The sequence below is a fragment of the Buceros rhinoceros genome, unplaced genomic scaffold (genome assembly GCF_000710305.1).
Source record: "Buceros rhinoceros silvestris isolate BGI_N320 unplaced genomic scaffold, ASM71030v1 scaffold43666, whole genome shotgun sequence".
In the NCBI taxonomy this organism is placed as follows: domain Eukaryota; kingdom Metazoa; phylum Chordata; class Aves; order Bucerotiformes; family Bucerotidae; genus Buceros; species Buceros rhinoceros.
The window spans coordinates 11,452-20,860 of record NW_010416544.1 but is presented as its reverse complement, the minus strand read 5'-3'; the positions used below and the strand labels follow the sequence as shown (position 1 = coordinate 20,860).

The window sequence follows — 9,409 nt, the reverse complement described above, 5'->3', positions numbered from 1 at the left end:
CATAATGCTGTAAAAGGGGTGTAAATAGAATGTTGTTTCAAGTTAGGGAAGTTATTCAAGATTTTTTTCTCCATATGTTAAGCAACTCAGGGGGATCATAAGAAAAATATTAAATTAAAAACCAGTCAGTACTGTCTTCTCTCTTTAGGATTTGTTTTGAGATGTGGATTCCCAAGGCTAACCAGCAATTTCAACACCTAATTTTAGGAACCTACATTTGAAACTGGCCTATTTTATACTGAAGCCCCAGATGAAAACTTGGATGAGTATCAAGGACTAGTCATACTGTACTATAAAAGCGAATTAACGTAATGCACCAGACACTGCATTCTCACTGACACTCTACAGCCCCAGCCACACAGTTCTGTCTTGTACAGATCAAGTGGCATGTGGAAGGACACCCTGCACTGGAATACCAACGTCAGCAGTTTCTATACACGCAACTCTGTGAAATTCTGCCAAGTTCATAAAAACCACTCAGCTTTTTGAACAATTCCCAAATGTGGAGGTAGGAACACAGGAGGACAAATGAGTAACAACCACAAACCAAGCTGCAGGAAGGCTATTTAGTGTAGGACATCAAAGTAATTAAGGTTTTCAGAGTTTCCTAAGTAGTTTTTCCTTATGTGGTATCCCAAATCACTATCATTTAGCAAATTGTCTATAAATTATCAAATGACATACAGAGCCACCTGAGGGGGGAAAAAAAAAAAACAAAAAACACACACACACTCAACCACAATATTGTTACAACTGTGCATAAAATACAAGCAGATAATTCTTGTCTCTAGTACATCAGATAGGACACACTCATGAGAAATACTTCATACCTTTAGATGCTGGGCAGTCACTTCTGGAGTTTCATCATAACCACCAAAAGTATTGGGAAGACCTTGAAACATAATTTCTAGTATTACAATTTGTTTAAAGGCCACAAGAACAGAATTAAATTACATAAAGACATGTTTAAAGCAGCAAGACTTGTACAAGGACTAAAATGCCTCATCGCCCTTGCAATCATTACTCAACAGATTATTAATTATGCAAGAGAGCATTCTGGGTTCACTGTCTTAGAACTAACAGTTACTTTCAGCAGTTTAATACATTCTTAATCTCTTTTTAATTATAAAAAAACATCTTTTCAAGCTAATTCAACTCTATTACTGCTAATGAGATGGGTTTCATCTGCCTGTAAGCAAAGGAACATGTGCACCAACACACCTGCGTTGGGGTAACAGATGATGTAGGCTGTTGTACATTTTCCAATTGTTTCAATGAATGGTCGCATTTCAACTGCCCCTAAAGCACAGTTTAAGCCAATACTGGAAAATAAATTTTCAAAAATTATTTTGAGCTAAAAACACCTTTTACACACAAAACAGATAAATGTTAGTGCTGGCAACTGCTAACTCCCACAAGCATCTACATACAAAACCAACCTGATCTCCAATTTCTTTAATCATCATCATCAATACAGCAAGACTGTGCAAAAGGAGAACCCTCAGGTGGAATAAAAGCACAAGGGGGAAGGGAGCTGGACTGAATTGAACTGGGAAGAGTAAATCAAAATTTCATTTCGAAATCCAGGAGAAAAGTGGCAGCATTTTGATAGCAATTGCAGCAACACGACGACTCTGTATTTTCTAGGTGAAAGAGAGAACAAGCGGAATGAGAATGACAGACTGGAAAGAAGCCTTGTGCTACAGAAACAGCATGAAAAAGACTGAAAAAACAAGACCTGCTTCAGGCTGCTAACTCAACATTTTCTTTTAAAATTATACATAAATTATGTCAACCTTGGAAGAAACTAAGTGCCTCCCCCAAGATGCCTCATATCAGCACTAACCTTGGGCACCTCTATCTGCCACATCTTAGTAATCAAGACAGCACTACAGCAGAAGCATTTCTGCATGAATAAGCTTCTCAAACAGTTTTACCAGTATATGTGGAACAATTATGTTTTCTTTCATTCAGTGACAGATACATAAATGTGACTTGCACTCAAAGTGTCTACATTGCTATTAAATAGGGAAATTTCTCTTTCCGAAAGTATGTAAGAGGTCTTTTACATGGTTCCTGATGTCTCTGCACCATTCTAGAAACCATTTCATGAGCACTGCAAAACTCAAAAGGTGCTCAGTGCCACTGGAAGATCAAGACATAAAATATCTTTCTCCTTTCCTGGAACAATGGTCTCGGAGAGGATGCAAGCTAACCCACTGAAACAGGAATGGATAGCAGCCACAGCTCCCAACTAGCTGAGCCACAGAGACTGCCTCAGAGGTAACTAAGTTCATAAAGTGCATATATGCCCTCAGTTTCCCAGAGGTCAAAAGCAATAAAGCCCTGCACAGTCCTAGGAGCACAAAACAGTCTTTTACTTTTCTCCTGTTTCCAAGGAGTAGGCAAGGGCTTGGTAACTGCATAAGCAGCAGCAGTAAATGCTTGCAGCCAGATTCACTCGTCGGACAGAATGATAAATCTTGAAAAGCTCTGAGGGGCTCATGGTAACATCCAAAACCAGAGCCTTGAACATCACAGTCACGTACCAGGAGCAAAGAATACACAAACCCCTTATTCCAATAGCTTATGGGTGGGTTGTTTGTTAGGGATCTTGGGGGGTTTTTTGGGAGGGGGCAGGGAGGGAGAGGTGGGCATATATGTTTGTTTCTTCAAATAGCCAGCTCTACCTTCTACCTCGTTTTTCTGATGCACCTTATATGTGCCATTCTATTAAAAAAAAAAAAACCAAACCTTTTATTCTCATTTCCCTATTCAGTGTTTACATATATTTAAACCCTTCATACAGATCCCCTGGATATAAACAGCATGCACAGGGAATACACAATTAACTACAGCAATGAGGTTCTGGAATTTATTTCAAAGTGGGGGCTCATCCCTGAGGATTTGCAAAGCAAAGCAAGGTAAGCATGTTTAACAAGACTGTCCTTGTGAAACGCAGATGAGTGCAATCTATTTCCTATATTAAGTCATTCAATTTACAAGCTTCCAGCTCACACTACCCGTGACATCTTCTTAAGACTGCTCCTCTGTTAGGCAGCTTCATCTCTCCCTTCCACATTTAATATCCATCTGCCTCTGGTTCCAAGTACAAACTCGACTGTCACTCCTTACCTTACCAAAGAGATACTGTGGAAGCAGCCAGCATACTCAACAAACAAGCACTTGATGTTTCCACTTGACTTAGTGGCTTCCAACCCTCCAGACTGCCTGAACAATAACCCACTACAGGGGTTTCTGACCAATAAGCACAACCCCATCCAAGCATTATCTGTTTCAAAACGGCCAAATCAAACTAAGCACAGACGTGCACGGTCACCCCAACAAAAAGTAGCTTCTGTGGCTAATATCATCTCCCCACAGCTCTCAACAGCATCATGAAAGAAAATATTTGAGAAAAGCAAATCATTAACCACACCTTAAAAGCCTTGAACCGGATTGTTGGTATGCTATCACTGCTACCCTAGCGTAATAACCATTGCACTAGGTTATTAAACATCACCTCCCTCAGTCCTTTCTTCACAAAAGTCATGGATCAGCTCCTGTGAAAGCTAAGGCTGCGGAGTGCCATTGGGACCAGAACAAACACCACGTTAGGGCCCTAAACTCAGCGTATGTCTTCTTAATGGTACCGCAGTAGAAACAATCACAGGATCTGAAATAACACAGAGAGAACTCATGCCACATCTGAGCACCTTGCACAGCAAGCAGCTTGCCACACATCTCACATCTTTTGGTACTTCTCATCACAGTTCACAAGCTTCTCAGCTACTACCTGTATCAGCCAGACAACAAGGCACTTTTTAGGGGGGGAGCTCCAAACCAAACTGTATTAAGGACAATGTATCACCCTAAACAGGACGCACAAAACCCAAACGGAAATGTGAACACATATAATATGATCCCTACGACACTTATCATTTACCAGCTTTTTCACAAACCTAAAGCCACTCTGTACCAACTTGGCAAGGGAAACAACATCAAATGCAATCTGCTCCCACAACTAAAACCCTTCTGCCACAGTGCTGTACTGTATAGTACTCTTTGCATAAATGAGAAACCGGCCCTAAGTATTCCAGCCCATAAGACAGCTTTTATGAAATACGGTTTAATAAATTCTTGATTTCTGCTCCAGTGCCCTTCTCTCAAGAGGCGAGAGAGTTATGAGAAACATTATCCGAGACAGACTCATGCCAAATATGGATCACTAGGCTGTGATGCTGAGAGAAGGAGTCAACTGCCACCCTGTTCTAAGATGCTCCATATGTCACTTCTGGAGCACCGTCTGGTCTGGCAAAGTGGAGCCTCAAGGGCAGTCATGAAAGCTGTGAATGCAGTCTTCTGCTTTTGTATCACTGAGATGACAGATTGTGCATTTTAGCTGGAATTTTTGTCATAAAAACAAACAATGGCTCATCACAATGTGCATGGCATGCACTGCTAACAGGGAATTGAATGTTTTAGGTTAGAATATTCTAGGAAAAAAATACCTATTTCCAGTGTGAAGAACCAACCTGAGAGAAGAAATGGTAAAGAGGAGAGAGAAGGCAAGGAGGAAGTAGAATAGGATAAAGAAAAGATATGAAGGATAAAAAAAAAAAACAGGGAATGATATTCAAATTGACATGCAAAACCTTGCACAATAACCAAAATCTGCTATATTATGCATTTTCACAGATCTTATTCTCACTTACTTCAGCCTCTCTGCCTGAAGAGAAAAGAATGCAAGTAAATTAGAGGCATCAGGAACTCTCAAAACAACAATGCACACCCTTGAGAAAAAACACTCAGGGAACAGATATATTTTGTAAGAGTTCAGTAAAAAGAACACTGGAATGAAATCTTATTTCTTCTGTCAAGCCACCTGGAAACATTCTGAGCTTGCACTGCCTTCCTCTAAGAAAGAGATATAAGCCCTGCCCGTACCAGGAGTTAGCTCCTTGCACCTCTGAGACCACACAAGATGGCAACCTACAGTTTCAGAATTATTTTTGAATGCTTTGACCTAACTGTGATTTCAGTGGCTGTTGCAAACACAACTGCCCAGATTATTTAGAGCAATGTTTTAAAAATTCAGCCTTCTTTGGAATATAATTTCTGCTGAAGGAACACTAGCATGTGATTAAATATGATCACAGTTAGTATAGTTCCCATTCAGCTGCAAGCAAGGGGTTAAAATAGGAAAGAATCACAGTCTACAGATAACTTTAAGAGAAAAACACATTTCCTTACCAAAGTGGCTTACTGTGGGAAACACTAATGACAAATGCCTCTCCTGTCTGTCCTGAGAGGGTACGCCCACTCTTATCTACAATGGTTCCAGAAACCTAAATATCAATTGAACATAGAGAAAGGATAATTAAATTAACAATAAAAACAACTTAAATGGCTGAACTGCTAAAAGTCAAAGCAGAGACCCGTGCTCCACTCAGTGATGAGGCACAACCCAAATAGAAAAAATTAAACCCTTACCTCCCTATCAACATTTAAGTATTTACAGCTAGGGGAAAGGCAAGCCTTTGAACAGTCCTCTTTCTCTCTCCACTCCTCAGAGGAAGAAAAGGAAAAAATAAAAATAAAAAAAAAAAAATCAACAAGAGAGGAAACTGCCACGAACCATTCAGGAGCAAAGTAGGATTAATACCACAGTATCATTCTGATGATGGCCTCTGAACCACCTGCAGTGGTTATCCATTCAGGTAGCTGTTAGCAGTCACAGCTCCTCTCCTATCCTCCTCATCCTCTCTACCTCTCCCTTTATGTTTTTTCATGTCTCAGGACCGCTATTAGACTGTTTGTTGGTGGTTGTAGGAAGGGTGGGAAGGGCAAGGCTGATCTTAAAAAAAAAAAATATTACTCCTTTCACTGCAAGGGAACATCAGATGTTGCAACTTCATAATGAACACAGAAGTCTTAACCTGTATAATCATACCTCTTCAGTACCATACAGAGAGAGATGTGCAAATAATAAATAATGTCTTGAACCCCACTAACAAGTATAAAGTTAAGAATTCAGGAGTCATTTGAATGAGCCAGGAAAGCCTTCCCAAGTCTACAAATCTTATTTCCAGAATATGGAATGAGTTTAGAAGACTCCCTGCAAAGGTAAACCTATTAATTACTCCAAAACCTGCTTTAATACTGATGCTACTTTCCTTCAAACTACTCAGTCAAGGCAGGCAGCCAGTGGAATCTCACAGATAGCTGTGCTAAGTGGTGTACTTCTCAACATAACTGAACTGGAAAGGGAGCAGAGAATGAGGCAACCAAGCTCACTGACCACTCTGTTCAGGAAAATGAAGACAAAAAGTCAATTCTACATAATCAAAAAAACTCTCAGTGCTAACTGACTTGATTGATAAAAAAAAAGGGAAACTCGTTGCTGATCAAGTACAAAGTTGTGAACACAGGAGCAATTCTACATCATTACACCTCTAAACTACTCTTTACTATCTAAGTAACGAAAAAAGGTTTTATGACTGCAATTTCAAAGCTCACTAGCAGCAAAATAAAATGAGGACAACAACAAAGAAACAAACAGACAAGGCAGTAAGCATCACTAGGCTAGCACACAAATCCTGTATGTCTGTACTTTGCTGTATGCTATTCTAACACCCCTCTGACTTGAGGAAGTGGAAAACCAACAGGTGTCAAGGATAATGAATAAATGGTATGGAGCAACTAAATAGACAAGAGCTCTCCAGGATGAAAGAAGATGACTAAAGGAGGCTCTCACAGAGCAGTATAAATGCCATAACTACGCAGCGAAGGGAACATGGAATGCCCGATCACTGTCACATTCAAGAGACAAATGGCAAAACACAAAAGAAGTTATGGAGTTGAACATCCAAAAGTAAGCAAACTTTCAAACCAGCACATTCATAAGCTGCAGAAGTTACTGACAGATTATTGCGTGGATGCCTGGGTCCCACCTGAGTTTCAACGTAGGTTCAAGGAAGGAGTAAACACATTCAACAAAAGGGTACGAACAGGTCCAGTTTTCTGCAGTTTGTAAGAATACATCAGAACTTTCAACACAACCTTATTTTTTGCTATAGTCGTTCCTACACTTTCATGACCACCAGTCAGAAAAAGAATATGAAGTTAGATGGACCTTTTCTGACTTTAAATGGCCACTTATATTCTATTTGAAAATACGGCAGAATTTGCTTCATTTCATCCTTGAAGCACTGGTTCTTACTACCCTTAAGACAGCAAGCCTGAAAAAAATCATCATTAGACCCTTTCCTGTGAAAATACACAGAATGAACATACACTGGGATGAAGTCATTCCTTTGTCTTCATATTGAGAAACTGGACAGAGCTATCCAAGGATGAATTCATAAAGTTCTCTGCATAAGAATTTTTCCTTTCACCATCATGTGAAATTTATGTTTCCAAGGCAATTCCTTCTTTCATTTCAAAACACTTTAATCAACTGCCATCTCAATTAGCTCACAAATCAAGTTCAATTATATGTAAAATATTAAATAAATAACATATACTTACAAATATGGGCCGGGGAGTATACTCTTCCTCAAACAATGTCTGGAGTGCAAAAAGAGCTGCCTGTAGAAGAGTAAGTTGCAAAATATTAATGGACGTTTCAGGAGTTTTTCAGTTTGTTGGGTTTGCTTTTTTTTAGAAAGAAGTATTTTTTTAAAGCTGTTTATGCAACTTGCTACCTCATATGACCTGCAAGAACATACTACACTCAAGATATTCTACCCTTGCCCTTTAACATCTTCCAGATGTTCCAAAACACATTTTAGTAACAAGTAGAAAAGCAGTACCATGGGGTAACCAAGTAAGACCAAGACTCTCTGAAATCCAAATCACATCAGTCTGTACTTCTCGCTCACACCTGCAGCACAACCCCCACCCCAAACACCGTTATATATACTATTCTCAGTACGGACTCATTGCCCTTGAATCTGTTTAGACATGCAGTTTGCAAAGGATTCTAACCACCACAAATTTTAACAGCAAGGCGTGCAGTTATCCCTTGAAAGGTCCTGAAATTTTCCTTCCTCCTTAGGGTATGAAAGCTGCAAGTGAACATGAGGTCAGCTATAGGATCCCAGCCAAACCTCCAAAATGACTGATCTAATCTGCAAAAGGGCAAGTCATGCCACTGTACGTATTAATCAACCTGTGGCAAAAGCCTAAAGAAATGCTGTACGCATATCCAGTCAGATTTTTCCATGGAAAATTGCAGGACATTTTTAAGAAGGCTAAAAACTCCACCACCTGCACTGAGCAATTATTAGATAAAGAAGGAAATATCAAAATCACAAGAACGTTTCAACGTATTTCAACATTTTATTCCTCTTTTTTTACCCTTCTAATCCCCTACTCTCAGTTGTTCTTTTTTAAAGCTGATGGCAGAGTGTTAGAGTTCCCAAAATCCCCACATTTTAATAGGACTTTGACATTAGCCTTCCCACGTCTGCAGTCAGACACACTGGACATTTCCTCTCCAGCGTGCATCACAAGCAACCTTTGGACAGACACGCATACACTGAAAATAAATACAAACATCAGATGCATTTGGAGATGTTTTGCAGTACAACAGAGCTTCTGGGAATAAGAGAACAGCTGGCACAGACAGCCAGAAAGATACTAACAGCACCTATTAAAAGGCAAAGGATGACTAAAAACCACCTCCTCACATTCTACCTGTTTGCTATCAACTGAAGAGTCTTTTCCTGTATTAAGCAGTAGCTGATAGCTCTTACACGTACTATGTTAAACTTCCTTACGTAGTACACCAAATACTTATGTTGCTGAGCATTATTTTTTCAAGAGTCTCACCTTGGCATTGGCTGTATCAAATATAGTTTCCACTAACAAGATATCAACTCCTCCATCCAAAAGTCCTTTGGCTTGTTCCTTATAGGCTTCAACCAGTTCATCAAAAGCTGTAAGACAGGAACAATGTTAATTTCACCTGGAGGTATCCCTTTCAAGACCATCACGTAAGTTAAACCAGGACAAACCATCAAGTTGAGATAAACACGGTTGGTTTATCTTTATATAGTTTCCACTAACAAGATATCAACTCCTCCATCCAAAAGTCCTTTGGCTTGTTCCTTATAGGCTTCAACCAGTTCATCAAAAGCTGTAAGACAGGAACAATGTTAATTTCACCTGGAGGTATCCCTTTCAAGACCATCACGTAAGTTAAACCAGGACAAACCATCAAGTTGAGATAAACACGGTTGGTTTATCTTTGATAGACACGTAAAACAGCCGATTGTGTATTCCTCCCATGTACATCAGCTCATCTCACTGGTAGGAGAGTTTCTGGCGGGCCTGGGGACTTCCTCAAAAACAGTGCACAAGTGGGACCCAGGTTGCGCCCCCCGCCCCCCCCGGCCGCACACCC

General features: G+C 39.9%; 1 protein-coding gene across 1 annotated transcript in view; it reads right to left on the bottom strand.

Moving 5' to 3' along the window:
- Positions 1-5,156: 5,156 nt before the first annotated feature.
- LOC104494927 (methionine synthase-like) overlaps positions 5,157-9,409 on the bottom strand; it is a 10,182-nt gene continuing 5,929 nt past the window's right edge. Inside the window, exons 5-7 of the mRNA XM_010137830.1 lie at positions 8,836-8,942; positions 7,531-7,590; positions 5,157-5,348 (exon numbers count right to left, since the gene is read on the bottom strand). Coding sequence (XP_010136132.1) covers positions 5,250-5,348; positions 7,531-7,590; positions 8,836-8,942 — 266 coding nt within the window. The 3' untranslated portion in view covers positions 5,157-5,249. The remainder of the gene's footprint in view (positions 5,349-7,530; positions 7,591-8,835; positions 8,943-9,409) is intronic.